We start from the raw sequence: 27,900 nt of genomic DNA, 5'->3' as shown, positions 1-27,900 counted from the left end.
TGCTAGCAGACACACTCCTGCTAACCCCACCGACCACCCCTAAACATTTCCGTATTAACTCGATTTTGTATGACCGCTAGTCGTGATTGTAGTACCCAATGGCTGGAAACGAAGAATCTGGCCGTTTCGCCGCTCTTATCTTGGCAAGGGGTGGTAGCAAAGGCATCCCTTTGAAGAACATCAAGACATTGGCTGGTCAACCTCTAATTGCATGGACCTTGAGAGCCGCTGTAGATTCGGGAGGTAAGTGGCCTAGCTAGCGTAAGCGTAGTGAGCCGCCGCAGCGTTTAGGGCGCTACGACCCGAACTGCCCTGCCCTGTCGCACGGCGTCTGGTCGGGCGGGCTACCCGCAGTCCGTTGACTGACGCTTTCTTTCATTGCATACATTATAGTATACCGATACTGAACTCCAGTACATTTACATGGCAGCTCAATCATTTCTCGACAATCCTGGCTTCAGTTTGAGTTACATCTACTTACTCATGATAAAGAGTAAATTTAAGTTTAGATGCCAAGTTTCTCAAGTCTCAATTAAGTGGTAGCAGAGACTCCAACCCAAAGCACCTTCTGATCTTGAGATTCTCCCGCCTGAAACCCCTAGCAAACGGGAGACTCCAACTTGATGTGTGCAAAGCGCGAAGTTCCTAGGGTTCTAGATGCTCTCTGTTGCTATCTAAGACTTATTTTATCAACGATAGAAATAAGTAAGAAATCCTTTCCAACGGGAGACAAAGAGCCAGGGTGGGAGAAATTAAATCTCAAGCGGGAGAACAGGAGATTTTGCAAAAATGGTTTTTCGGCGGGAGATCTCCTGTCGAAAACGGGAGAGTTGGAGTCTCTACAAATAAATTCATACTGCTTCCCTCTCCACCATAAAGAAATTTCCAGTTTTATTATCCCGAGGAAAGGTCTGAATTACTTGCCATTACAAAATGCCAGCCTATGAAAGGAATTTGATATTCAGAGCTGCAAAAGGGACACACCAACTTCAAAAAGGCAGGTTCATCAAGGCATGAAACACTTTAAAGGGAATCAAAGAGAGCGCTCTCTCTCTCAATGGCTAGCTTGCTGAAAAGCAGGCTTGGCTGCATCTAAGGTTTCGGGTCATGCAGACTTTGTGATGCTCAAGTGTGATATTAAACAGACTGTGGTATGCTTTTTCCCTCTTTTAATAATAATAATACCAAGGTCTTATTTATAGACGGTAGCCTTTTTAGTGTTGCCACTGCTCTACCAGAGGGCCCTGACATTATTATCATCCCAGCGTGCCAGGTACCCATTTATACACCTGGGTCGAGAAGGGTGAATACATGTAGTGGGTAAAAACATCTTGTCCAAGGACGTAAGCACAGGGCGGGAATCGAACTCAGGTCCTCCGCTTGGGAGTCAGGACTCTTATCCACTATGCCACAGCGCCCCAACATATAGGGGCAAGGCACCCAAAGGATTAAAGGGGGCTAATAGCTGTCTCCTTCAACTAATATTACAAAACATTAATTTCTTCCAGTCATTTCCTTATGAGACACTTTTGTACCATCCACAAGGAAACATTCCCTTAATAATCATATAAAATAATTGCATGGTTTCACACAAATGTAATTTCCTGTTTGACTGACCCTGCAGATGATCAAGGCCTACATCACTTTTTAATGCTTTTCATTGAATGAACGTATTATAGCAGTCTGTTACCCTTATCCAACTTTCTCCATCTCATCTCAAGATGGCGAGTGGTTATGGTGATGGACAATTGCCAGAGACTCCAACTCTTCCGCTTTCGACGGGAGATCTCCCGCCGAAAGGCCATTTTTGCAAAATCTTCCGTTCTCCCGCTTGAGATTTAATTTCTCCCGGCCCTGGCTCTGTGTCTCCCGCTTGAAATAATTTCTTACTTAGTGTCATCGTATGTTTAAAAATAAGCCTTAGATAGCACAAGAGAGCATCTTGAACCCGAGAGCTTCAACTTTAGAACCCCAGCCGCAAGATACTTCGCGCTTTGCGCTCGTAATGTGCATGAGCTAAGTTGGAGTCTCCCGTTTGCTAGGGGTTTCAGGCGGGAGAATCTCCCGATCAGAAGGTGCTTGGGGTTGGAGTCTCTGTATTTGGGCCCCACTCAAAAAAACACTCAACAAAACAAAACAAATTCCAACCACTTTTGTCCGTCCCAGAGGGGAGCGTATTATGGAGTGATGTGGGTTATTTTTTTCAAAAACTCTGTGGTGTATTACAGTAAGATTTCATACACGATGCAGAGAGACATTCTTCTTCAGCCATGGAAAATATTGTGATGTTTGCTAAGGGGATGTAACCTTTGTTAGAGGTCATCTGCCCTTGAGGACTGCTTGGTCTGTCTACCTTTGTGTGAACTTTGGTAAAAACAGGTTTTAGCTTCATACTTACAAATGCAGTAGTGCTTCCAACCAAAAGGATTTGGCAGGAAATTTGCAAATTTGCAAGACACATCTCATCAATCAGATTTGGGGAAAACATGTTTTTCAAATTTAAAGATGGCCATTAAACGATACCGGTACTGTGGTTTGCTTGTTGACCTACAGTGCATTTTTATGTAGAGAAAACTACATGTATACCATGGCTAGCTTCATGAACAAGACACTTAGCAGTGTACCAAAGGTGTACTGAAGCTCTGAATGGCAATACTTGTTCATGAAATGAAATGAAGAGAAAAATGATTTCTAAGGAGATTTATTTCTCCTTCTGTGTCCTAGCTTCATTGTAGTCCTTCCTTCTTTTGATATTCTTCCTTTCCTAATTATGCCTGTCGGTTGTGCTTTGTTCTTCTAACATATCATTCCTCTTTTTTTTTATGCCTCCGCCACAAAGTGGTGCTGGACGCACTATGTTTTCGGGTTGTCTGTCCTTCTGTCCGTCCTTCCATCCGTCCATAATGAATTTTGTGGACAGCGTAACTAAAAAACCTTTTGAGATATCCTCGTGGAACTTAGCATGTATGTGTATGAGGGGGTGAAGTTGTGCCTATCAACTTTTGGGTGCACATGCTCAAGGTCAAAGGTCAAAAGGTCAAGGTCAAATGTTCAAAAAAAATCACTATTTCCCCTATATCTATGCAATGCCAGAAGATATTTTCTTAAAACTTATTGTATAGATGTATTACCTAATTAAGATTCTCTGGTGAAAGTTTGGGGTCATGAGGTCAAAGGTCAAAAGGTCAAGTAAAAATGTTAAAATTTCACCTTTTTTTCCATATCTTGGAAATTAGGTTCAAGGTATCTTCATGGAACATAGTATATATGCATGTGCTGACTGGCAGTGATTAGGGAATTTTGGGTTCATGGAGTCAAAGGTCAGGGGTCAAAGGTCAAGGTTAACTCCTCAAAATGTTACTATTTCCCTAATATTTATGCAATGCCTGGAGGATTATTTTCTTTTTAAACTTGGTGTATGCATGTTTAACCCAGTAGAGATTCTTTGGGAAGTTATTTTTTTTTTTTGCCAAAAAAGTCAAAAGTCAAAAAGTCAAAGATCAAGTGAAAGTGCTGAACTTTACTTCTTCCTCCATATCTTGGAAGTGGCTCAAGTTATCTTGAAACTTAGTACATATGTTCTGCCTGACAATGATTCTCTTGAATATGAATTTTAGGGTCAAAGATCAAGGGTCAAAGGCCATATGAAAATGGTAGCAATTTACTATTCAATGCAGAAATTGCACTTTTTCTCCGTACCTTGAAAATTACTCAATGCATAAACTTATGAAAGGGTCAAAGTCAAGTAAAAGTCCTAATATCCCCAAGTACATGCTCTCTCATTCATCCAATTAAACCAAGGTCAAGGAAGGTGAACATTCAACACATTTGACAAACATGCCATTTCAACATTCTACCAATTTTGTGAAAATGTAGTCACACATTGTCTACATGTACTATAGACCTATTAGGAGTACATGCATTATGGCGGAGCCATACCAGTCACCACAGCGACATTTCTAGTTTCTGTATCTCTCTTTCTCTGTCTTTTTGTCCTTCTCATACTTTTTCTGCTTATTAACTTCTTCCTTCTCTCTCTCATTTTTTTTCTTCTTCTTATTACTTCTTCTTTGTCTTTGCACTCCAGTCAGTCCTTTGCGATCAATTATGACACCTCCTCTGATTCTGCTAAAGTGCAGACAGAATAAAAAAACATGAACAAAGAGAGACAAGCTAATATGTTTGTGTATGTTGGACTCTTCTTGAATTTGTGTACGTTGTAGAGTTTGACAGTGTGTGGGTGTCGACAGACCACGACGAGATTGCACGAATTGCGGAAGAGTGGGGCGCCAAGATCCATCGCAGAAGTCCGCATTCTGCCCGCGACCAGGCCACATCCATCGAAGCTGTACAGGAGTTCCTCAACGAAAACCCAGGTGTGTAGAGACTTCCATGCACAGCTTCTCCCCCCACAATTCCGGCAATATTTTAAGATTATCTTATAGCAATCGTAATCATTAGCTTTATATGAACCAGTGCTGGCATTTGTTACAGGTAGGCAGCTTTCTCTAATGGAGCTAATAAGGCAAAGTGAGCAAAAGGCTGATTGCAAAACTCATAATGCATTTATATATCAGGAACCAGGTAACTCGCTGTCCACTCAAGTTTCAAGACGGTCTGTGGCAGACTTAGTGTTTGGTATACAGAAAGTGGACAGAAATACAGCTGACTAGAGTTCCATATGTGACTTAAAACTAGCCATATTCTCTGAAATGACTGTTTAATGAGTGATATTTTGTTATGTTTCTAAAATCTGGAATGTAAGTTATGTGGTCTGTGATTGATTGTTCTTAGAAAGTTATGAATTTCAGACCTTGAATTAGAATTCTGACATTGAACCTCTGAAAGTCTGAAATAGTGTAGGACAAACGATGGGGATAAATGTTTTTGTATTGTGTCTGACCTCTGTTTGTGGTCAAAAGTGCTATTAAGAGGCAAGACAGAAGGTTATGTGAGCATGGTCACCAAACTTTCTGTCCTAAAGCAACAGCTCCTTATTGACACTGCAGGACATTACTGGATCGTGGAGGCAAGCTTTCTGTGTGAAGTCCAGTCAGGAGCTCTTGATACCTTCCTGTCATGTATTTGCAGTTCAGTTTTCTAGGATATCAATGCCTGCTGGACTTTTTCTGTTCAAAGGATATCTTGTGGGAATGAACCCTTTCCTTAAAGGGATGGTACAGTTATTGGTGGAGATGAGAATTAGGCTTTTTACTACCCTCATTTCATTACATGCTCTCTGCCATGGTTCTGGCATGGGGACACGCATTTATTCTTTACCGATATATATTTCAATCTAATCTTATTTTCTGAACAGAAGTGACACGGGTTGGTCAGATCCAGTGCACATCACCATGCCTACACCCATTCCACCTCCAGCTAGCCGGTCACATGATGAAGAACCTCGGCTATGACTCGGTCTTCTCCGTGACTAGGAGACACCTCTTCAGGTGGACAGAAGTCTCCAAAGATGATGGTAAGATGATGTGATGTCATCAAAGGATGGAGGGCGTACTGTATAAGCTGTTATTTTCGTGTACAGATATTTTCGCGAATGAGTAGGTCACAGGCATTTTTGCAAGGTGTACAAGTAGTTGTTTTTTCACGAATTGACACGACGCTATCGTAAATACACTCTTAACCTACCGTATTGTGACATTTTCATGTGTTGTTATATTCGCGATCCAACTGTGATTAGCGAAATTTGCGAAAATTAAACCCTCCTGAAAATAACAGCCTATACAGTAGTTAGTGCTTTATAGGCAGCCTACCTACCCAACCGATCATAGTTCCTTATAAGTGATACTGTTCAGGTAATAAAGAGTGGCAGTGGGGCCACCTGCAGACCATCATGGCAACCCATCTGTGCACAATGTAGCTAGTGGTATAAAGTGGTAGACCAGAGAGGCAAAGTCTCCAAGATTTTCTTTTTCTAGATCCTGAGCATTTTCTCTTTGCACTCACACCCTACTCTCAGTGTCTACAGAAATGTTCATATTGTTCAGCCTTCTGTGATCACTTTCCAGATCATTGCTGAAATTGTCGCAAAACACTCATACACAATAGGCTGCTACTTTAAGCAGTAGCTTCAGTTGCATTTATGTAATTCAGAAAGAAAAAAAAACCCTGAAAAGGTATTCCAATCAAACAAAGCATTTCTCAGTTCAGAGCTCAGAGGAATTTTTGCTGATTTACTTTATTCTACATTTTTATGTACTTAAGCCATTGTGCCATATCCAACAGAAACAAAAGAGGAAAAATCTAAAGATCTATTTCGAATTTTTGAAAAGTGTGTGGGCTGGTTAGTATGTTTTGTAGAATAAGATTGGAGATGTGACATGTATAGTGTAAACGATATTATTCTGTTTTGATCTACTGTAAAAGTGGATATTTTCGTGCGACTAATTTTTCACGCTTGGCCGGATAAGAAGAATTTCACATTTTTTTAATTCCATGGAATCAAGACATTACGCACAGGAACACATGGCTAGCAAAAATATTTGCATGCTTTTATATTCGCGGTAGTTTCTGGTTGCGCGAAATGCACGAAAATGTCAACACCGCGAAAAATTTCCACTTTTACAGTAATGGCAGACTTTGCTTGTTTGCTTGTGTCGTTTAGTTTGTGCATTCATGGAAGCTTCCTATTTCAGAAAACATTGCATCATCCATGTCCAAAGCTAATGCTTATACTTCAGTTTATAAAAAAAGTCAAAAATAATAATGATGCAGATTTAGACATAACAGCTAACAATTAAATATGGAGGAATTTTGTATTGTGTCGATATGCCATGGTATTCTTGAAGATGGTTTGATGTGACTTAGTATTCCAATGTCACAGTCTGCTATGATTGCTCATAGCTCGCGTTGAAATGGCATCAACTGAAAGCAAATATCCTCAACATGCCTCATGCATGCCTCTGAATCCATGATAAGATACCATCATTAACTCTTAAGGGATTGGAAAGTATTGGTGGAGATGAGGGTTGGGCTTTTAACTTTTTGCGAGATACCAAGAAACCACTTATGAAATAAAACAGAGCATACCGTCCTATGTAAAGAGGAATTCAAAATTTATTAGATGAAAATCAGTCTTAGGATGGCAGAGACATCCATAAACAAAGTAAAACAAGGTGATCCTAATAAAGATGTGGGTCCGACCTTTTATTAGGCTTGCTCTGTTTTGGATATCTCAGCCATTTCAAACCAATTTTCATTAAATAAACTCTGAATCCCTCTTGGAATTACATGCTCTTTCATATTTCATAAGAGGTTTCTTATTATCTCACACAGACACGAAAATAAATTTGAAAATTGAAGTTTCAGTTTCAGTTTCAGTTTATTTTTCCACAGTTCAGGTAAAAACATATAAATACACAATCAATCAGTTCTGACACATACATATACAAACCAAAAATTATTTTGGATAAATACATAATCACAGTTAAAAGTTAAAAAGTGTGTGTTCCAGATTGACATAACAATTACAATAAATGGTGGAGGGGATCAGCAGTAGGCCATTGGCCTTTCGAGGCTGATCCCCTGAGCAAATATACAATATTAAAACTGTATGTCATTATACACTGTTACATAAATCATGAATCGCATAAAAAAGAACTGGATTTGCAATAAATAGGGGCAAGAAGAAGAAGAAGAAAAAAAAAACACATCCAAAAGGAAGAAACCACGACATACCAAAAAACAACCATAAAAAGGGTGGGACAAAAATGGGCAAAAATTATCATTGAATGCAATTTAAGAAATATATATATGGTTTGAGCATATAATATTCTATAAAAATCGACAAAGACAAAAAAAAAAAATACATATCATCATAATACCGAGTATCATTGAATATAGTGTGCAGCTGTATAATCGTGATTCTTCAGTGTGTACATTTATGCTAAGCAATATCGTGAGCCGCGCCCCGCCACTGAGGGCGCACCACTTCCAACATGATCAGAGCTCTCCATTACGATACATGTACTGAGTACAGTGTAAAAGAATAATTGTAATACATTGTACAATGAATGTAGAAGGCTCCGATCATATTCACCACAGGCACGCGCGCGATTCCCAACCTGTACCACCCTACATCCTCCACCCGAGGCGGCCGCCCGGCGACCCCCACCCACAGAACTGGCGCGCGCACCCCGCCAGCGCGCCGGGGTGAAGGTCACCGAGCAGGCGCCCGAACAGAGAACACAGAACAACACATGCCGAGAATCAGCCAGTGCACTGTATAGACACAGTACAGTTCTATGAACAATACCGGTACGCATTAATCAACTGTAACTTAAACTGTCTTTTGAATGATGAAATGGTGGGGCATAATTTCAAACTGGGGGTAACTGAGTTCCATATTTTTGGGCCTGTATACCCTATTGACTTTCTTGACAGGCTAAGACGGTAAAATGGTACATACAATTTATCAGAGTTTCTAGTTCTATACAAATTAACTTTGTTATTACAAATAAAATACTCTTTAAAAAACATCAGGCAGTAAATCCGTAGAAAATTTGTACATGAAGCATGCTGCCTGCAATGTATACAAATCTAAGACCTTTAAAACCTTCAATTTCTCAAACAAAGGGTTTGTTGGAGCTAAAAAGTGAGAGTTTGAGACACAACGGACTGCACGTTTCTGCAAAACAAGCAATCTGTCCAAAAGATATTTAGAGCAGTTTCCCCATACAACAGTACAATATGAAAGATGTGGCAAAACCAAAGTATTATAAATATTTAACATAATTCGAAGAGGAAGCAAGCTCTTCAATCTGTTTAAAATACCCACTGCTTTTGCTATTTTACCTGAAATATTTTGCACTTGATCTTTCCATGTGAGATGTTCGTCAATAATGACACCAAGAAACTTTATTTTTTTAACATTACTTATTTTTTGGTCATTAATGGATAAATCAAACAAAGTTGTATCTAGCTGTAATTGCTGAGGTCTAAATATCATAAAATTTGTTTTTTCAAAATTAATAGTGAGTTTGTTGGATAAAAACCAGGAATACACCTTTTCAAGTTCTGCATTGAACACAACATTCATATCATGGATATCCTTGCCTGACAGAAAGATGTTTGTGTCATCAGCAAATATAATGGGCTTTAAAACATCACTTACAAAAGCCAGGTCATTAACATAAAGCAAAAAGAGTAATGGACCTAACACTGATCCTTGCGGGACACCAACATTGATATGTTGAAATTGTGAAGTATGATTATCAATAGACACATATTGTTTTCTGTTTAACAAATAACTTTCAAACCAGTTTAACACATTGCCTCTAATTCCATAATGATACATTTTACTTATCAGAATTTTGTGATCAATAGTATCAAAGGCTTTTGATAAGTCTAAGAATAATCCAATAACAATGTTTTTTTCTTCAAAAGCCAAAGTAGCATTATTGACAAATTCTAAAAGGGCCATAAATGTGCTATATCCTTGTCTGAAACCAAATTGCCCTTGATACAGGATTGCATTTTTTTCCAAGAATGAGATCAATTGTTTGTGTACCAACTTTTCGAAAACCTTTGAAAAAATGGACAAAATAGAAATTGGTCTATAATTAGAACAAAGACGATTATCCCCAGATTTAAAGATTGGGATAACTTTTGCGATCTTCATATCACTTGGGAAAACACCTTTTTCAATTGAAGTATTGAAAATATGGTCTAAAGTTAGAAGTAAGGTCTAAACCAAAACTATACGATCCCTTTTTTTCCATATTACATCAACACAAGCGAACATGCATCTCTCATTTAAAGAGCCATTTTCAATGATGTGTTGAAGCACTATTCCAGTGTATGTTGTATTTTCTCTACACACATGTACGCATGCACACACACACGTATCACACATTTAATTACTTGACTTTGAGTTGAAGGACACATCAGCTGTGGGAAGGTACACAAAGACATGTCTATATAAAGCCAGCATGATTTATGTTGCATTGTAAAGTTCAGTCAACATTTTTTTAACATTCAGTGTGGCTTTCAAAGGGGGAAAAAAATTGTCCACAGTACTGAGTCAACAGTGATGGAGAATATGTTTCCAACTGGCTTTTTATGTCATAAAAGTCATTCTCCTTTCTCATTCTTTTCTCTTTGTTATGTGCTGTGTGTGTGCACGCATGCTTGTCCAGGTGCACTTGCGTTCAAGCAGTGTTGGTGTGCATGGGAGTATAACTGATTTTTGACTTTTTTTCTATGTACCTACCCCCACAAGCATCTGCTTCCATGTAGGTTCCCCCACACATGAATGTAACGTACCCTAGACTGATGTAAATTTATTTTGTGTCATGCAAATGCAGTCATTGTCAAATTTCGCCGGATTTTTGCGAATTATGAGATAATAATTTGAGTGCGACAAGCGATCCATACGGTGAATATTGTGTAAGCTCGATAATCCATGTCAACAAAAGATACAGCTTTCACATTGGGAATGGACCAGAAAAAAACAGTGTGTGTGTGTGTGTGTCTGTGTGTGTGTGTGTGTGTGCGCGCGCGCTCCCAATATGAAAGCTGTATCTTTTGTTGACATGGATCAACGAGCTTACACAATTCACCGTATGGAACGCGTGTCGCACCCAAATTATTATCTCATAAGTCGCAAAAAAATGAAAATGACTGCATTTAACAGAAATTGGCGTAGAATAAAAAGTACTGAACCAAATTTAATGATTTTGGTATCATAGTCTTCTGCGGAAGATGCTCTTTCTAATGATGTCAAAAAGTATATCACTTTTAGAACGCAAGGTACTGAAAATCCACCGTTCCACTTTTTTTGGGACACCCGGTATAATATACACAAACATTGCTGATTCTGTTGTATTATTACGCTTGACAGTCCTTTTTAAAGTGAAAACATCATTCTGGTAAGGGTTTGAGAACCAGTCTTGCATCATTTCATATTTGCTTGCAATATATATCGAAAGAGGCTACCAAGAAACTTACCTGGCTGATGCAATTTGCAGGGAAGCTGAGTTGTTTTGGAGTATTTTGAGATCAAAAGTAAAAGTCAGTATACCGACTTTTATTCCAGAAGGATCTAGGTGAACTCGGTGTCAGGGACAACTCGGCCCTATTTCAGACAAATAACACGCAGTTCGAGATCTCCGTATTCTATGCATAGGCACACGTTCATTTTCTATGCGCGCAAAAGAGGTTCTTTTGATGTGCGTATTGTATCAATGCGGCCCATAATTGTGACCAGCCAGAACGCGAAGCTCTCCCATAGCACAACACTGTACAATCCAGAGGGACAACTCGGCCCCACCTTCAAAGTGAGGCCGAGTTGTCCGTGACTCCGAGTTAGCCTGACCCCAATTAGGTAGGTTCTGAGGTGCACACCTTTTTATGCCTCCGCCACGAAGTGGTGCCGGAGGCATTATGTTTTCGGGTTGTCCGTCCGTCCGTCCGTCCGTCCGTCCGTCCGTCCGTCCGTCCGTCTTTCCGTCCGTCCGTCCGTCCGTCCTTCCGTCCGTCCGTAATGAATTTTGTGGACAGGGTAACTACCAAAACCTTTTGAGGTATCCTAATGAAACTTAGCATGTATGTGTATTAGGGGGTGAAGTTGTGCCTATCAACTTTTGGGTGCACATGCTCAAGGTCAAAGGTCAAAAGGTCAAGGTCAAATGCTTAAAATTTTACTATTTCCCCCATATCTATGCAATGCCTGAAGATATTTTCTGGAAACTTAGTGTATACATGTACTACCCAATTAAGATTCTCTGGTGAAAGTTTGGGGTCATGAGGTCAAAAGGTCAAAGGTCAAAAGGTCAAGTAAAATGTGAAATTTTCACTTTTTTCTCTATATCTTGGAAATTGTTCAAGGTATCTTCATGGAACATAGTATTATGCATCTACTGACTGGCAGTGGTTATCTAGGGAATTTAGGGTTCATGGGGTCAAAGGTCAGGGGTCAAAGGTCAAGGGCAATACTTCAAAAATTTACTATTTTCCTTATATTTATGCAATGCCAGCAGGACTTTTTTTTTAAAACTTGATGTATGCATGTATAACCCAATAGAGATTCTCTGGGATTTTTTTTTTTTTGCCAAGAAGGTCAAAGGTCAAAAGGTCAAAGATCAAGTGAAAGTGCTGAACTTAATTCTTTCTCCATATCTCGGAAGTGGCTTAAGTTATCTTGAAACTTAGAACATGCTGAGTTTATGTATGTTCTGCCTGACAGTGATTCTCTTATAATCAAAGGCCAGATGAAAATGATAACAATTTACTGTTCAATACAGAAATTGCGCTTTTTCTCCATACCTTGAAAATTACTCAGCGCATAAACTTATGAAATGGTCAAAGTCAAGTTAAAGTTCTTAAATCCCCAAATACATGCTCTCCTATTCATCCAATTTAAATAAACATAGGTCAAGGAAGGTAAACATTCAATACATTTGTGACAAACATGTCATTTTAATATTTTGCTAATTTTGTGAAAATGTAATCACACATTGTCCACATGTACTATAGACCTATTAGGAGAATCATGCATTATGGCGGAGGCATACCAGTCGCCATAGCGACATTTCTAGTTGGTTCATATTTCACATTTTTGTTGTTACCCAACAAATATCTTGTTATCACAGCGTTATTCCACACATTTCTTAGGCATATCTTTATGTGTACATTTTGGAGCAAAATTTGACAATTTTGCAGGCATACCAGAACTATGTTTTGCCTTTAAGCTACAGATTGTGTATTCTTCCCTGCACACAAATATATTCCCTGGGTGCTGAGCCCTTTGGGGAAAACATAACTCCCACAGGGTTGCCAAGTGTTATGATACATCTCTCACTGTGTACTATACAGGGGTATGCTATAAACATTTGATAGCATCTGTCGGCCGGTTTATTGGTACATTTGAAATTGATGCCGGCATTGAATGAGAGGAAGTTGCAATCTGAGTGTCAATAGCAATGTACACATATAGACAAATGATAGTTTAATAGTATGTGATCTCAACTGGTGTTTGCAATCCTTATGGTGGTAATTCCATTCAATCTGTCGTGTAGCGGTTTAGGATCAGTAAAGCTTATAGCGTTGGTTGGGATCTGCATGCAATGTGCACACTCATGTTGATGAGAACATGAGGAGATAAGTCTGTAGGGTCAATGTAGAGACGTATGGGCTTATACCGGGTGTCCCAAAAAAAGCGGAACAGTGGATTTTCAGTACCTTGCGTTCTAAAAGTTATATATTTTTGGACATTATTAGAAAGAGCATCTTCCGCAAAAGACAATGATACCAAAATCATTAAATTTGGTTCAGTACTTTTTATACTACGCCAATTTCTGTAAATGCAGTCATTTTCAAATTTTTGCGTCTTATGAGATAATAATTTGGGTGCGACGAGCGTTCCATACGGTGAATTGTGTAAACTCGCTGATCCATGTCAACAAAAGATATAGCTTTCACATTGGGCGCGCACACACACACAGACAGACAGACACACACTTTTTTTTTCCTGGCCCGCGCCAAAATGTGAAAGCTGTATCGTTTATTGACATGGATCACTGAGCTTACACAATATTCACCGTATGGATCGCGTGTCGCTCTCAAATTATTATCTCATAAGTCGCAAAAATTTGAAAATGACTGCATTTACAAAAATTGGCGTAGAATAAAAAGTACTGAACCAAATTTAATGATTTTGGTATCATTGTCTTCTGCGGAAGATGCTCTTTCTAATAATGTCCAAAAATATATAACTTTTAGAACGCAAGGTACTGAAAATCCACCGTTCCTCTTTTTTTGGGACACCCGGTATAGTGTTTATTAGCGTTGCATTTCATTTCATTTCTTTCATTGATTGGTAGTTTATGTAATTGCTGCATAATGGCTTAGAGCATGTGAAGTCTGTGTGTATCTGTGCTTGTAAGAGTATAATGCCTGGCATTATTTCCCCTTTTGCTGTTTGCTCTGTCAAAGTTTATTGTTGTGCCGTCAGTAATGGAGTATTCAATTCAATTCAGTTTAATTTTATATCCAATATCACCTGAATTCTTTCAAATACAGTAATTACAAGAAGTCATTGTAATACAAAATAATATGTATTAAAAAAATTAAAGCGGAACAGACAATAAGCAAGTGCATTTCGTCGGGTGCCCGTGCATTGGCCGCTAACGCAATACAATTTGTATTGCGTTAGCGGCCAATGCATGGGCACCCGACGATTTATAACAAAAATTAGGGCCTGTTTTAACAAAATCATTGCATTATTTAATAGAGAAGCCCTTTTGAAAGGCAAGCTTGTAGATATGCTAGCCACTCAAATAACTGAAGCACAACCACAAAAAAAATGGTATTATAATTGGAGCACTGAGAATCAAAAACACAAACACACGCGGGGGGGGGGGGGGGGGGGGGCACTGGGCGCCCACCCCCTTCGATTTTGTACAATACCAAATGTATGCATGACATCGCACAATGACCAACATAAATATTAAAAATCTCTCTACCGCGGGAGGGGAGACACCCCCCTCTGTCGCCCTCCCCTCCTCACTCGCATTGCATGCTCAGGCTCGGTTGCTTAGATATACTCCTGCGCTTTGCGCCCTCCTTTACGGAATTCCTGGATCCGCCCCTGCACAGACAACCAATGAACCAGGAAAGAAAGAGGTAAACGTGACAAAGCAACAAAGCAGCATGCATCTTGCATTGTGATAAAAATCACTATATACTGTGAGGATTTTATTCAATGCCCAGCATTATTTCAGCACTTGTGCAGACTACTTTGTCTGAAGGTCAGAGGTGAAATTCTGCCCCTCTCCACCTCCTCAATTGTTGTAGCATAGCCAAAAAGCCCAGCCTGATTAGGTTGAATTGGAAGTTCACTGGTTTTTCACTGTGTGAGATCCCACGTTGTAGTCATTACATGCGCAGTACAGTGTACCTGCATGCATTACCTCTGAGAGTGGATGATCAATTCTATATCATTGTGTGTTACAAGAAGAATGAATGCAAGTTGAAATTTTGTTTGATGGCAGGAACACTGGTGTTGTTATGATGTTATAATACTTGACAGAAATTTAATCTGAATTTGATCTTGACCAAAATCAAAAACAACTAAACAACGAGAGGAAACACCTGCTGAGGAGAGCCAAGCAGAAGAAACCTAGCCTTGACTTCAATTATCCTGCCTGAAGCTGTCTCCATATTAGGTTCTCTTTTTTTTTTCCACTCATTTTTTTTCTTCTGTTGCTGTAGAATTTCCTGCCATAGCCACAAACATTTATGAATGATTTCAGTAGGCCGTACCAATACAACCCCCCCTCCCCACACACACATGCATGCCAAGAATATTGTAAGGAAATGAGTGTCAGTGAAACTGTATTTCATGCTCGTTCACAATTCCAGTGCTAAGAATTGATGAGAAAAATAGATCAATGTAGCACAATAGAAGCCTTTAATAAATTGTGTACTTTTTTTTCATGGTAATTCAGCGTTAATAATTGGTTGTTTTTTTTTTCATGGTAATGCAGTGTAAATACAATTACAAACTAGTTGACCTTTCGATGGATATGTGAACTTGTATTCTGTGTGTATTGTTTGTGCTTATTTGAGCAGAAAAGGGCACCAACCCAGAAAACCTGAACCCGGCGAAGCGCCCACGCAGACAGGATTGGCCTGGTGAGCTGTATGAAAATGGGTCCTTCTATTTTGCGACAAGGGAACTTCTTTTGCAAGGACTCTTCCAGGGAGGAAAGTGAGTAGAGACACCTGTGTCTGATTGGTTGATTGATTGATTGATTGATTGATTGATTGATTGATTGATTGATTGATTGATTGATTGATTGCTTGCTTGCTTGCTTGCTTGCTTGCTTGATTGATTGATTGATTGATTGATTGATTGATTGATTGATTGATTGATTGATTGATTGATTGATTGATTGATTGATTGATTGATTGATTGATTGATTGATTGATTGATTGTTTGATTGATTGATTGATTGATTGATTGATTGCTTGAGGAATGATTGATTTTTTTTTGCTTGTGTGTTTGGTGTAATGCATACTGACACCATGACTCGTTATTGACTTTCCAGGGTCGGTTACTGCGAAATGCATCCCGAATACAGTGTCGACATAGACACAGACATCGACTGGCCAATCGCGGAGCAGCGAGTCATCAAGTACGGCTACTTTGGCAAGACTAAGCCCCAGGGTGTGAAGCTGGTGGTGTTTGCGTCTGATGGAGTGCTCATAGACAACCAGATCAACTTCACTGCAAAAGGTCGGGATAGATACTCCAGAGATACTTGCACAAATTAAAAAATGTGTGTCATTGGAAGGATCTTGATTTCTCACTTGCCAATGCTTTCATGCTTATAAAGCAAACTAAGGTATCACAAACCAAACCAATACTGTAGGAGAATCAAAAGCTTACTTGTTTGTGAAAAGATAAGCAAAAAACGACATTGAGGTCATTGCAATTGTTACTAAATTGTATTTGTTACGACTTTCTTCATCAAAACACTGCAGATAATATTCTTGATTTAGCTGTACTGTCACCTAGGAACTCTCTTTTATTTGCTCTAGGACTGTGAGGAGTCAATAGCTTCAAATTTTGTGTCACTTTGCACAGAAATTCATTGAGGACCCACTTTTGCATTGTGTAGATTGATTGATTATTTCCTTCCTATTCCAGTCACAAACAAGTTACCCAATCTCATTTATCAAAAACAAAATGATAATAGTGATATTTAAGCAGAATCATATGAAAACTGTTTTGAAATTTGATTATTTTCAGGAGAATTTATTTCATGTACTGTGTAGTTTATTGAATAATCAATTTATGTATTTCTATTCAGTTCCATCATGCCAATGCAACCACCCTATGATTGTGTTGTTACTATACAAGTGTACATCACACACACTTCTTTCATGTTTACACTTTTTTTTAAAAGTGAGAATATAAATGAAGACAAAAAGTGCTGCAATAAACATGCAACATTTGCATGCAAAATTTGCTCCAGTAATGGGAATAAATGAACAAATACCAGGCTTGCAAGCCATCTGGGTCATAGTCTATAAATCACTCTGGTATACCTTCTTATTCCTCAAGTTAATTGAATGATTTATTGATCCAGCTGTACCAATCATTAACACTGTGTGCCAAACAACAGATGTGCCTGTTTCTAAACTGAAAGTTGCTGAGTTCAGTATCACACATACATATGTATACCCCTATCTTGTCCTCTGTAAGTCTTACAAGTTGACAAGAGAACAAATGATCTTTTTATGCCTCCACCACGAAGTGGTGCCGGAGGCATTATTTCTTTCTGTCTTTCGTTTTCACAAGCATCATAGATTTCATTTTTTTTGTCCCCGCCGAACGAGTTCGAGCAGGGGACTATGAAACGGGCTCCGTACGTGTGTGTGTCCGTGTGTCCGTCCGTCCGTGTGTCCGTGTGTGCGTCCGTGTGTGATCAAAATCTTCAATTTGCTACTTCTCTGTCATTTATGAGCCAATTTTGATTCTGTTTGCTTTATATGATAGCACTACATGGGAGCTTTGAAACTTCTACACAGAATTTCAGTCGTGACCTTTGACCTTGACCTTTGACCTATATTGTACATTTTGCTACAAAATGCTACTCCTTCGCCATTTCTAACCCGATTTCGATTCCGTTTGCTTTATGTGATGGCACTAGGTGAGGGCTTCAAAACTTCTACACAGAATTTTGACCTTTGACTTCTTTGACCTTTGACCTTGATTTTTTGACCTATATTGTACATTTTGCTACAAAATGCTACTCCTTCGCCATTTCTAACCCGATTTCGATTCCGTTTGCTTTATGTGATGGCACTAGGTGAGGGCTTCAAAACTTCTACACAGAATTTTGACCTTTGACTTCTTTGACCTTTGACCTTGATTTCTGACCTATATTGTACATTTTGCTACGAAATGCTACTCCTTCGCCATTTTTAACCCGATTTCGATTCCGTTTGCTTTATATGATGGCACTAGTTGAGGGCTTCAAAACTTCTACACAGAATCTTGACCTTTGACTTCTTTGACCTTTGACCTTGATTTTTGACCTATATTGTGCATTTTGCTACAGAATGCTACTCCTGCGCCATTTCTAACCCGATTTCGATTCCGTTTGCTTTATGTGATAGCACTAGGTGAGGGCTTCAAAACTTCTACACAGAATTTTGACCTTTGTCTTCTTTGACCTTTGACCTTGATTTTTGACCTATATTGTACATTGGCTACAAAATGCTACTCCTTCGCCATTTCTAACCCAATTTCGATTCCATTTGCTTTATGTGATGGCGCTAGGTGAGGGCTTCAAAACTTCTACACAGAATTTTGACCTTTGACTTCTTTGACCTTTGACCTTGATTTTTTACCTATATTGCACATTTTGTTACAAAATGCTACTTCCGGCGGGGACATATGTTACGCACCGCGTAATTTCTACTTTTCCTTGTTTTTTTTTTGCCAGGTACAGATATCTCCCAGTATAATGAGGTCCTCAGGACCAGTAGTTTTGCTTTCATTTTATCAAACTATTATAGCCAAAGAGTATCATATACAAAGATATACTGTAAAACATGATATATTCGCGGCATGAATTTTTCGCGAATTGGAGCCGACAGCCTTTTTTGCGAGATGAAATGTTCGCGAACTGCCAATGGTATTCAATGCATCTAGTGTAGACAAGAACTTTCGCGTGCATTTTAATTTCGCGAATGTTCACGCTCGTGAAATTCGCGAAATTAAAATGCACGTGAACATTCCTGGTTTTACAGTATACCTTAAAGCAAGACGTTTTCATGACATGATGCATTCAGTGCATAATGTAGACAATAACATTTGCATGTATTTTAATTTTGTGAATCTCGGCTCTCATGAAGTTTGTGAAATTTAATAAATGCATGCAAACATATTTGGTTTTACAGGACATGATAATTTGGGGATCTGAATTTGTTACTTTGTTTTAAAAAAGGAATTTCTTTCAAATTCATGATTTTCTTCCGTCGAGATGTTTTCATTGCGACTGATTGACAAATTGCCCTACATCGACGTAAATAAGCACTGAATTAATCAGTGTTTTAGTAGTAGCCATGATAAAAAATCATGGGCGTACATACTCGAGCAGGATTCGAACCTACGACCTCCTGATCACCGGACAGGCGTCATCTCCACTAGACCACCGAGCTTTCGCCCGAAAGCAAGTGTTGGTTCTAATCCTTATAGCATGCAGCGGGTACTGCTTTATGGCTACTACTAAAACACTCTTAATCAATTCAGTGCTTATTTATGTCGATGTAGGGCAATTTGTCAATCAGTTGCAATGAAAACATCTCGACGGAAGAAAATCATGAATTTGAATAACAAAGCAGTACCCGCTGCATGCTGTAAGGATTAGAACCAACACTTGCTTTCGGGCGAAAGCTCGGTGGTCTAGTGGAGATGACGCCTGTCCGGTGATCAGGAGGTCGTAGGCTTGAATCCTGCTCGAGTATGTACAATGTACGCCCATGATTTTTTATCATGGCTACTACTAAAACACTGATCAATTCAGTGCTTATTTACGTCGATGTAGGGCAATTTGTCATTCAGTTGCAAGGAATTTCTTTTAATATTGCTATGTACATTATATTGGCAGTATACTGAATATCTGTCCTGAACACAGCCACAGAAAGATTAAAAAAAAAAATAGAATTGATTTTTCTTTTTCATTAAATTTCACTGACAGCAGTCCAGATGATATTATTTTGTATAATGTCTTGAGTAAAGTTTGTCAGCTGTTTGTAGCAATTTGGTAGCTGCAAATGAGTTTGCAGGCAAAATAAATTGACATTAATTATTGTTACACCCACCCACACACACATGCACACAGACACACTCACAACTATATACTGGTATACAAACATGGCAAACACATGTGCATGCATACCACACACACACACACACACACACACACACACATTTTGTACACACACATGCACACACACTAGACACACTTCAAACATACTCAGGAACTGGCTCTAGTTTACCTACTGTAAAACACAACATTTTTGCGGTATGAACTTTTCACGAATTGGAGCCGACGGCTTTTTGTGCAGCATGAAATTTTTGCAAGTTGCCTCTAATGTTCAATGCATATAGTGCAGACAAGAACTTTCACGTGCATGTTAATTTCGCGAATCTTGGCTCTCGCGAAATTTGCGAAATAAAATGCACACGAACATTCCTCGTTTTACAGTATAGAGCTAGTTTCAGCCTCGTGTCAGACAAGAGTGTTACCCAAAACTCTGTCTCATGTTACTAGATATGAAGTATATCACCTCTCTCTCTCCCTTCTCACATTTCAAGTTCATCGATGAAGGTGTGTGCCCAGTTTGCATTCTCAAATTGATCCATGTCACATGCACCAGATGAAGCCAATAGGATCAATATCTCTGGTGTTACCATGCCTTGTTTTAATAGTTTTGCTATGTCTATATACAAGAAGCTTTTTCCTGTAATCAACTACACTACTTTGTCAGCCAGTCAGAATCAAGTATCTGGAGATTTTCATTGCTTTCCTGGGGCTAGCCATAGACAGCCATATTGGATTGAAAGCAGAGCTGGGGGTATTTTTGCCACACATGTGGCCACCCTATCTCTGTAACATCTGGCAAATATTTAGTTTTACTTTTAAAATGCAAGGGAAGGGGGAAAAAACACATCCATAATCTTCAAAAGAAAATAATCAAAACACCTCACTAACCCAATTGTGCCTGTAATATACTATGGGTCTACTACTGTATATACTGTATACGGATGCTATTCGTAAATTGAAAAAGAAGCAAAAATATGAGCTCTGATTTCGAAATGAAAGTAACGTGCACACATACATTTCTCCATTCAGTACTGTAATCCACGATCACGAAATCAACCACTTGTGAAATTGTTGAGAAGTCCCGATTTGCGAAAATTTGGACTCGCTAAATGTATGGTGTATACAGTAGTTCTCACCCAGGGGCTTTTTCCGACAACAGATCTTAACTGAAAATCTTTTTGTGCATGTTCTTTGGCAGGGGAGGAGTTCCGGTCATTCAACTTGAGCGACTCCATCGGCATCAAAATGCTGAAGGACAAGGATGTGAAGGTCAGAATCATCTCAGGTGAGTTCAGCAGGCCAGGCATCTCTACCAGCAGGTTTGCAGTTCAAACCACTCCCTTCCCCCTCTGACCCAAATTATCAGGCCTATGCACTATCGCCCGAGGAGGCCAGCCATTGTTCCACATGAGTGCATGCAAACCGACAGCACTTAGAACAACTACTCTTTATTGGCAAAAAAGAAGAAGAAAAGAAATGAAAGATGGGCAAGTCATGGGATTAGGCAAGTCAGTTACTAGTGTAAAGTGGAGATAATTGCCTGTCATTACCACGCATAAATCACTTTGGTTAAAAATGCATGCAGCAATTTTAGCATGGAGAAAAGTTCAAGGGATGGCTGCATTTAACTGCCTTTGCAACTGAGGGATATCTCATGTGTGGCTTCTGTAGATATTGTGCCCACTATGGGATGTCCTTGTCTGGCCCAATTTGGGTTAAGTTTCAACCCGTCAGAGATGCGGATCTAATCTAATGAAGTAACAATATTTATGGCCCACCATTACAGGGCCATGTATGTTTCCTAGAGACTCCAACTCTCCCGCTTTCGACGGGAGATCTCCCGCCGAAAGCCCATTTTTGCAAAATCTCCCGTTCTCCCGCTTGAGATTTAATTTCTCCTGCCCTGGCTCTGTGTCTCCTGCTTGAAATGATTTCTTACTTTTTGTCTTCGTATGTTGAAAAATAGGCCTTAGATAGCTTGAGAGAGCATCAGGAACCCTAATTATTGGAGCTTCCAGGGCCCAAGCGGGCCCTGGACCCCGGCCGCAAGGAACTTCGCGCTTGTGATATGCGCTTCGCGCACATCAAGTTGGAGTCTCCCGTTTGCTAGGGGTTTCAGGCGGGAGAATCTCCAGATCAGAAGGTGCCTGGGATTGGAGTCTCTGGTTTCCTCAAAGTAATTTTGTCGATTCCTTGTTGTTGTAGTTGTTGTTGTTGTTTTGTTTTTTTTTTTGGGGGGGGGGGAAGGGGGTTCATTACTCTTTACACATGGAACCTATTGAAACTGATATGAATTGCAAGGTTCTGTATTCTACAAAATGGAATCATTCTCAGTCATCACTGGCTAGTGTGTCACAATTTTTTTTTAAACTTTTTTTTTTGGGGGGGGGGCGGGTGGTGAATTACACTTTACAGCGTGGAACCTGTTGAAAGTGATATGAAATGCAAGGATCTACACTGTATAATCTACAAAATGGAATCATTCTCAATAGTCACTGGCTAATGTATCACAATGATTTTTTGGTATTAGATTTTTGATAATTTAATATTAAAGAAATTGGCTCTTTTGCTCCAGTCTGTATCTGTAAGTGGGTGAATGATGCCTCTCACTTCCTTGTTTCTTTCCCTCTTCGTTGTTCTCCTGCATCTCAGAGGCAAAAGATGCCACCACGGTGAACCTAGCCAACCGCATCGACGTCACCCTGGCAACGGAGTCCAAGGGCAAGTTGGCCCTGTTGGACAGCTGGAGGAGAGAGCTGGAATTAGAGTGGAGCCAGGTGGCCTTCATGGGTGAGGATTTCTTGGCTCACCTGAGCCAAAGGGTCAAGTTAAAAAGTTTGAGATCCTATCACCCTGGGTCCACGACCTGCCAAGCTTGGTAAAAATGGTGCATGAAGTTTTCAAGGAGGAGCTGAAAATGTGAAAAGTTTACACATGATGTACGAAATGGGGACTGTGTTGCTGATGGATGACCCACGACCAGACGAAACTCCAAAAATAAAAGGAATCTTTACCAAGTGTCCTCTCTAGAACCATAAATGATAAAGGATGGTTATTGCTATGAATTCGTACATTGGTGACTTTCGTTTCAAGTTTGTTCATGGTGGATCGGGAAGTTGTTCAAATGGGCATCATCCCCTCCCCCCTCACCCCGTTAGTGCTATGAGTACTTACATACATTGCTGACTTTAGTTTCAATTTTTTTTTTTTTTTTTTTTTGGGGGGGGGGGGGGGGGGCAGAATTCACCATACTTGGCAGGTAGTATCCCCAGAGTGATAGGATCCTTATTTGTTCAAATGGGCTCCATACCCCGCTTTGGGGTCCCAGCGGGCCCAGAACCCCAAATAGGAGAATCTCCTAAATGTAATATTCAATAAAACCAGAATTACTCTGAGTATTTATAATGAACATTCATGAAAGTACTGTCAAGTTTGTTTCGGGGGAAGATTCAGGGGTGTCCTCCTTGGTGCTAGGACCATGTTGGGTGTTAGATTTCACATTAGGATCTTCTTTTGAAAAAGTGTGGACAGCTGCACTGCATTATGCATTATCAATCCATGGAAGATGTAAAGTAAGTAGTCGTAGGACAAGTTCGTGGATTGAAATGATCTCATTCTGAATAAATGTTCAGAATTGTCATACATATTTTAAAATCATAAATATTATCATTATTATTATTATTATTAGTCGTAGTAGTAGTAGTAGTATTGTTATTATTGTTATTATCATTATTGTTATTATTATTATTATTATTATTATTACTGTTATTACTACTGCTGCTGCTGCTGCTACTACTACTACTATTGTAATTGGAAAAAAACAAAACAAAACAAAAACAAAAAAACACCCCTATAACAGAGCTGAATTGGTACTGGGATTATTATCGCTGGGTGCTAAATTTTGGTCACCATGATAGCAGTGTGTAGATATACAGCTTCCAAACATGAGATGGCACCATACACCATGGTACCCTGGGGTACCGCGTGGTACATTGAAATAATGCCAAACTCTCTCTGCTCGCATGCAACCCTGCAGGATGCGACCACATGGATCTTGACTGCATGAAGACAGTGGGCATCGGGGGAGCCCCGGCTGACGCCCAGAAGGACATCATCACTACCTCCCGCTTTGTGGCCAAGAAGACTGGCGGTCAAGGCGCGGTCAGGGAGTTCTGCGACCACCTCCTACTGGTCATGGAGAAGGCAAAGAGTGCTGCCGAGAGTCAACTTATCAACTGAAACACGGTCAGATAGTGCCAGCAAAGGAATACTCCTGTAAACACACAGATTTCCGCGGTCCATTAATTTTGCGCATTTCGCGCTACTTTTGAATAGCGTGAATTCTAAAACCCGCAAAAATATCTTCACAATTTTCTCTGAACATTATTAGTAGGTTGACAATCGTGCAGCGCGAAATCAAGAACCCGCTAATATGTTTTTGAGCTGCTCAGCGCAAAAAAAAAAATAATTGCAAGACGTTTACAGTAGAAGGCAGCTATTGCTTTGATCGATTTGACCCTTTTGTACTAAAGCTAAATAAAGTTGAGGAACATGAGTGTTTTGATAGGTTCACAAATGTGTAAGTCATCAGACTAAAAAGACTTCTAATGATGTAGAACTTCTCTCACTTTATTTCCACAAATCTACCATCACAAAATCACTGGAAGTGAGTGGTGGAAAAGACAGTCACTGTAAATAAACTAAACAAAGTCTTTAGAAAGTCAGCAGTGAAGTTTTATGCAGAAGACTATTAATCAAACCTCATTGGAACGTGCTTCATTGAAAGTGAAAATTTTTAAATGTGTCTATATAATGATAGTCTTTTTAGAATACAGACAAGAGGTTGTCAAGACATGTATCTTTTGATATTTGATCCAAGATCAACATTTATATTCTTTTTTTCTTAGATTGGTTTGTGATTTCATGAGGATAGCATGACGGTAGCATGTTTAAGATGTGGTGTGATTGATGTTTGTGCAGTTATTAACCCGTTGACGACAAGTTCCGAGTATACTCAGGCAAGTATCCAAGGGAAATGAGTGTTGTAGCAAAATCAGCCTGTCCTCAATGGGGTAATAGAGTCATGTACATGTATAAGTGCATTCTCTACAATGAGCTATACACACCACATATTGTCTCTTTTTTGTATTTGCAAATACAATATTGCAATAAATGCTTGACAAAAAATATAATGAAATTTGTCACGTAAGTGTAACAATTAACAGAAACCAAGTGACACACATTTGTAATCTGTTGCATTTACATCCAAGTAGAAGACATAAATTATTGTGAATGTGGCTTTTTGATGCATGGCGTGTTGACTAGAGGGGAAAAAATGTGCTATTAATTGTGATCTCTGAGACTACTGACTGCCTGAAATACCTTTTGCTGAAGTCATTTTGCTTTCTTTTTGTTGTTTTTCTGTTTTGCTTTTGAGCTCTGTATTCACGTGCTTATTATTTCACTTCCTGCTATGCACATTGTTGTTTGGCTGCATAGTAAGAGAAACATTCTGCAGGTTGCAATCTGGGTATTGATATTTACTCCAAGTGGCAATTTGTTCTTTGTGTCTTCTTTCCTATATTCCTTTTTATATTTGTGAACAATACAAAGAATTGCACCATATAGCATACTATATATTTTATGCTCTTGCGCATAGTAAATTAATGGGAGTAGTTGCAAATTTTTATGCTTAGCAGAAGAGAGATAGAAAAGCACTACTTGCACATTGTGCATCTACTACATATATTGCAGAAACAATTCAAAAACTATTTAAGGCATAAGTGATATTATGTTTATAATTTCTCTCTTGTGCGATATGTTGACAAAGGATGTGATGTACAGAGGAATTCATATTTTGCTCTATATACTTTATGTCAAGTCATAGAGGACTCTTTTCTCCTTCAAATACAGGTTACAGTGAAATGGAGTCGTAATACCACCGAAGTTTCATGACACTGTGTTGACCACATACTCGCTATGCACCCTACATTGGCTAGTAAGAATGAATTGTCTGGAAGAGCCATTGTGTATGTTCTTTTCCCTTCATTTTCACAAGTTCAGTTGCAAGGCAATTTTACAAAAGAGATATTTGATAATCTTTGACCCAGTTTGTCAAAGAACGAAAGATCTAGAGGTTGTAGGCTTAGTATATTTGCTACATTGAATAACAAAAAAGCCATTGAATTGTGGCCAAGTTTCATACATTTGGTGTTTTACTGTCATGTGTTGACTGAAAGTCTACAATGGGACTTGCAATATGTTTTGTCTCATTTGTTATGAGAGTACATGTAATATTATATTGGGAGTATTTTAGTATTGTTTCCATTTAACCTTAGCAGCATTATCAGCTGGATTAGAACCACTCCACTCAAAGTGAAAGCAGTCTTATTTGTCTTTTCAACATTTGAGGGAATGATTTAGAGTCAATTTTGTATACTGTAAAACCAGATATATTTGCGGCATGAAATTTTTCGCGGATTGCCACTAGCATTCAATTCGTTAGTGTTGACAAGAACTCTCGTGTGCATTTCAGTTTTGCCCATCCTCGCAAAGTTCACAAAAATTTCATGCATGCAAAAATTTCTGGTTTTGCAGTAGCCCAGGTATTCGAGATTTGGTGTTGTGTATTTTTGCAACTGTTTAAACACTTAAATATGCCACAATGATGCATCGTTGTATATGCTTTTTGATGCATAGATTATCTTCTTAGAGTTCACTATCATTGCAAACATGTCAAAAGTTTCTTTCACTGATACATGTAATTGATTACAATTAGAGGTAAATAATTCACTTTGTGACCCAGTGTGATGTATTTTATGGTATTCTGACTTGCTTCTTGCACAGTGAAGTGCATGGTTCATTATTGGGAGAAGTTGCATGTTGATTCGCTCAGCTGGAATAGCTCTCTAAAAAATTGATTAACATTGTGAGATTGGCTGCTTTTTTGTTATTTCCATCCACAAGTAAGTTACATGTAAGTGAGTGCATGTACTACTGTATATATCTTTTGCACTGTACTTACGTTGTTTTATCATTGATCATCGTCAAAGCAAACAGGAGATTTGACAAAATCGGTGTAGGGCAGCTGGCGTCTTTCCAAAGTGTTGTGAAAATGTCTGCACCTGTACCCGAGAAAACGTGACATCAACTTTCATAGTGTCTCAGCGTCTAATAGTCAGTAGTGTAAAAGTAAAGCTACGAACATTCCCACTCTTTCTTTCTTTTTAGCTAGAGTGACGGTCTATTACAGTCTAATTCTTTAAAATCTGCTCTCACATGACAACTAGCTGGTATTCTACCAACAACCGTGAATTGAAAAGTGCATTGCCCTCGTGCGTCCCAAACCAACTTGGTTTGAAAATGCTGCTCCCGATGCGTATTTGTCAGAAACGGCATTTTGTCCACGTAGATGTACTTATGTTAGGGTGGACTCTCCTTGGAGCAATCAGATATGTTTAATGACATGGACAAGGATAGCCTTCTGGTTCTCTGTCAGTGATGATAGTTGCTGTCCACCCCTCCGGTCCACCTAATGTCCATCTCCCATTGCCCTCTGTCTCGGAATCGTATTAGCACTTTTCATGAATTTGTTGCCAAGGGAACCAGAAGGATTAAATTCACTTTCGTATTCCAGTCGTGGCTCCGCCCTTGGACCGGGGTCACTGTCAAGGTCTCAGGCACACTACAATGTCATTCATTCTTGAGATGGAATGTGAAGTCCTCCGTGGATGCATGTCAGGTTTTGTATTTATGATGGATACCAGTGCGTCAAGTGCTCATATTATGACTATTATTACTGTTCATTCCCGTGTCATCCTACTCTGTGAGTTAATTCCCAGAAAGACATGACAAAACTTGTCTAGATCCATGCAAGAAAGTGAAATTTACTACTTGTTTCAGAGAGTATGGGCCGACATTGTGAGAAATCTCAAAAGAAGACGCCAGAAGATCAATCATTTTGTGAACATGCCATCAGGCCCAAATCACCTTCTCTGCCCGACCCTTGTGAAAGGGGGGGGGGGGGGGGGGTGTACAGTTG

At 39.3% G+C, this 27,900-nt stretch overlaps 1 protein-coding gene across 1 annotated transcript; it reads left to right on the top strand.

Moving 5' to 3' along the window:
* Nucleotides 1–27,853, top strand: LOC139742864 (N-acylneuraminate cytidylyltransferase-like). Its single transcript, XM_071653377.1, has 8 exons — nucleotides 1–243; nucleotides 4,224–4,376; nucleotides 5,318–5,476; nucleotides 15,589–15,727; nucleotides 16,068–16,255; nucleotides 21,058–21,144; nucleotides 22,512–22,649; nucleotides 23,896–27,853. Exons 1-8 carry the CDS (start codon nucleotides 99–101, stop codon nucleotides 24,096–24,098), a joined length of 1,212 nt encoding a protein of 403 aa, XP_071509478.1. The 5' UTR covers nucleotides 1–98; the 3' UTR covers nucleotides 24,099–27,853.
* The last annotated feature ends 47 nt before the right edge of the window (nucleotides 27,854–27,900 follow it).

This window comes from Diadema antillarum, unplaced genomic scaffold (genome assembly GCF_040938485.1).
Source record: "Diadema antillarum isolate AM-2024a unplaced genomic scaffold, OU_Dant_1.0 seq00001028_RagTag, whole genome shotgun sequence".
In the NCBI taxonomy this organism is placed as follows: Eukaryota; Metazoa; Echinodermata; class Echinoidea; order Diadematoida; family Diadematidae; genus Diadema; species Diadema antillarum.
The sequence above is the reverse complement of the archived record's forward strand: the minus strand, read 5'-3'. Positions and strand labels throughout refer to the sequence as shown.

Coding starts and splice junctions, on each gene's coding strand:
- LOC139742864 (XM_071653377.1), top strand. CDS start 99: ATGGCTGGAAACGAAGAATCTGGCCGTTTCGCCGCTCTTATCTTGGCA. Junction 5,477..15,588: donor AGAAGTCTCCAAAGATGATG/GTAAGATGATGT, acceptor TTATTTGAGCAG/AAAAGGGCACCAACCCAGAA. Junction 15,728..16,067: donor GGACTCTTCCAGGGAGGAAA/GTGAGTAGAGAC, acceptor TTGACTTTCCAG/GGTCGGTTACTGCGAAATGC.